Genomic DNA, 3,204 nt, shown 5'->3' with positions numbered 1-3,204 from the left:
CCCCCCCTCCGGGCCAGCTGTAAGCAGCCTCTGCCCGCGTGTCACCAGTGGCGGGTCTGTGTCACGTCTTCACTGCCCGTTTGGGTGGGGCAGAGAAGAGAGAGCCTGGGGACAGGGTTTCCGTGAACAGAAGCGTTTGCCCTCTCCCGTGGTGTGCCCTGGCCTTTCAGGAGGCGCCCTCTCGGCAGCGAGGACGAGGGGAGGGCCTCGCACCCATGACCTTCCTCTGCTCTTTGACAGGAGAGGAGACACCTGCCTTTGAGTCAAGCCAGGGAACGAGGCCTGCACATTGATTGGCACTCCGAGCCTTGCCCAGGTCTGTTCAGCTGTTGGCAGGAGTATGGGGTCGCTGAGGCTGGCTGTGGGTCCAGGTCACATGGCCACTGCCGAGTCCCCACTGTGTGCCACGACCACAGGGGCCTTGCACAGTGACACACAGTGAGCAGCTTCCGTCACCGAGAACCTGTCGTGTGCGGGACCTGTCCTGAGAGGGACTCGCGGTGGCTCGAGCGAACCTGGCCGCCCCCGTGCTAGCGTGAGGACACGGCTTCAGGGCTAACTCAGCCGCTTCCGTGGGCTCTGGCTGACCGGCTCCCCCGTGCCGTGCCGTGCTGTGCTGTGCTGAGCAGTGGGTCCCGGGAGACCTGCCTGCGGTTCCATCCTACCCCGGGCAGGCAGACGGCGACCCCGTCTCTGGTGCGCCCCCTCTGTGTCTCTCGCACTCGCTGTCTGCCCTTCCTCATTTCTAGCCACCTTCTGCCTCTCGTGGGTGTTCACGAGGGGGCAAGGTACGTGAGGGGTTCTGACAGGTCCGGTGAGGCGTGAGAGGCAGGTGTCCCGAGGTGGGTGACGGGCCAGGCCTTCCTGCTCCGCGCTCGCAGACGGGAGGCAGGTGCGGGCACAGGGCTGGTCTGGCCTCCCTGCTGCTGACGGGGCCTGGGCCTTGCTCGGCCTGGCCCAGCCATGAGCGACTGACTTCCACTTTGGATGCAGCGAACATGGAGGGGCTCTTTGGTGGAAGTCCTCCGAGGGTGAAGCGAGGGACGTGTCACAACCTCGAAAGGCCAGAACCCTGTGGCAGTTGGAGACCGGCGCACAGGGGCCGCCTGGCACACACAGCACTTTGTGCCGGCAGCAGGCCAGGCCATGGCCTCCTGGCCGGGGCGCAGACCCGTGGCGTGAGCCCAGCGGCCTGTGGAGAGCTGGCCCCAGAGCAGCTGCAGAAGCCCGTGCAGGAAGCCAGGGGGGAGTCAGGTCCCGGCCGCAGAAGCCTCCACACTCCTGGGCTCTGGGACCCGCTGCTCAGGCTCCTCCCTCCGGGGCCCAGCGTAGCATGTGGGCCTGTCCTCTCCGGCAAGGGGACGCTCGGACCAGGAGTGCCTCGGTGACATCGTTGCAGTTCTCTGCCGAGGGACCATAGGGGCTTGTCATCCAGATGAGCACAGTGCACGTCACGAAGGAGGGTCGGGCCTGTGTTGGAAGGAGACAACGGGGAGCCGACGGGCAGGAGCGACCGAGCAGGGACAAAGGCTGTTGCCAGCGAACTGGGGAGCTGTTCCCGCTCTCCTTCGCCCCTGCGAGACGGCGCCCTGGGGACCATGGTGTCCTCCCCGAGCTCAGGGCCTGGTAGGCCAAGAAGCCCCGTGACAGAAGCGGGGAGACGGCACGGCTGGGCGTGGCACTTCGGTGGCTGCTGGCCTTGGCTCAGAGCCCCGGGGCACGTTCTGTCTGAAGGCGTCAGCGTCGTGAAGTGGCGCGCACCCGCACACCCAGCAGCCAGCCTACGCGGCTTCCCGTCCGTCCCGCAGCAGCGCCAAGCACCGGCGGCGGATGTCCCACGGCCCTGGATCGGGGCTTCACGGCCACCGGCCTTCGCACTTGTCTGAGTGCCCACGGGCTGTCGCTCGCGTCACATCTTTGAGCTGACCTGAGCCTTTCTGCGAAGTCTTCATTTAGGGTCGTCCTCACGTGGGCACCGAGGACGAAGCCAGGTCTCTCCCAGGCGGGGGCCGGGCTGGGCCGGGCGGGGTCGCCAGGGTGGTGAGAGACAAGCGGCTGCAGGAGGCCTCCTCCGCGGGCTCCCAGTTCCTCTGTGAGGCGACTCCGGAGTGACGGGGGGAGGCAGCAGAGGGACATGGTGGGCGGGCCTGCCTCGCGTCGGCTCTGACGGCCGAGCTTCCTCCCGCAGTGAAGCCCACGTTCCTCGGGACCCGGGTCTTCGAGGACTACGACCTGCACAAGCTGGTGGACTACATCGACTGGAAGCCCTTCTTTGACGTCTGGCAGCTCCGGGGCAAGTACCCCAACCGAGGCTTCCCCAAGATATTCAACGACAAGACCGTGGGTGAGTGCAGGGCCGAGCTGGCGTCAGGCATGTCTCCACTCAGCCGGTGAGGTGGCATGCATGCTTCCGCCCTGCTGGGTGGGCCTCGTCTGTCACCAACGTCGGCCTGCCGGTGATGGTTTGATGAATGGTTATTGACCCCAGTTCATACTGGGCTCTCCTAGGTACCAGGGACAAACCAGTGGGGACAGCCCAGTCTGGCCACCCAGTCCTTAGCGAGCTGCATAGCTGACCCAGCAGCCACACACTGTCCCCACAGGCCCAGTCCTTACTCCTGCGGACACAGCCTGGGAGGTCAGGGCAGGCTTCCTGGGGGAGGAGGTGTTTCAGCTGCTTTTTTAAAAGTTTGTTTCCGGGGTCAAGAGGTAGTAGTGTGCTTAAGGTGCTAACCTCCTGCATGACTGACTGTGGTTCAAGTCCCGGACCCCATGACTTGAAACTCACGCTGGGCATGTGTGCGTGTCCACCCTACCTCCCAGAGGAGAGTGGACAGGAAGGGACTGCAGTGTGGCCATTCCCCAGAGGCGGTTTCTCACTCACTCTCTCCAGTGAGTGCATGTGGCAGATACCTTTCTAAAAACAAGGTTTATGGGGCCCAGCAGACGGCGTAGTGGTTACGTGACTGCAGTTCGAGTCTCGGACCTGGTGGTCTAAACTCATGCTGGGCGCATGTGCGGGTGAGTGAGTGCCCAAGATCAAGATCCCGAGAGGAGAATGGAGGAGAAGGGATTGCAGCATGGCCAGCCCCCTGGGGCTGATTTCTCGCTTTCTGTCTCTTTCTAGCGAGCACATGTGCCCTATAGCAAAAAAATCTCTAAAAAAAAAAAAAAAAAGGCTCTTTTCACTGGGTGACGGCGAGG

General features: G+C 63.8%; 1 protein-coding gene across 1 annotated transcript in view; it reads left to right on the top strand.

The window, feature by feature from the left end:
- The window catches only part of MTR (5-methyltetrahydrofolate-homocysteine methyltransferase), a 74,544-nt gene that overhangs the window by 58,065 nt on the left and 13,275 nt on the right, over window positions 1-3,204 (top strand). The window contains exons 26-27 of the mRNA XM_006145950.3: window positions 241-316; window positions 2,189-2,344. Of these exons, the coding sequence (XP_006146012.1) occupies window positions 241-316; window positions 2,189-2,344 (232 nt within the window). The remainder of the gene's footprint in view (window positions 1-240; window positions 317-2,188; window positions 2,345-3,204) is intronic.

The sequence above is a fragment of the Tupaia chinensis genome, unplaced genomic scaffold (genome assembly GCF_000334495.1).
Source record: "Tupaia chinensis unplaced genomic scaffold, TupChi_1.0 Scaffold000161_1, whole genome shotgun sequence".
NCBI lineage: Eukaryota > Metazoa > Chordata > Mammalia > Scandentia > Tupaiidae > Tupaia > Tupaia belangeri.
This window is presented reverse-complemented; position numbering and strand designations above follow the sequence as displayed.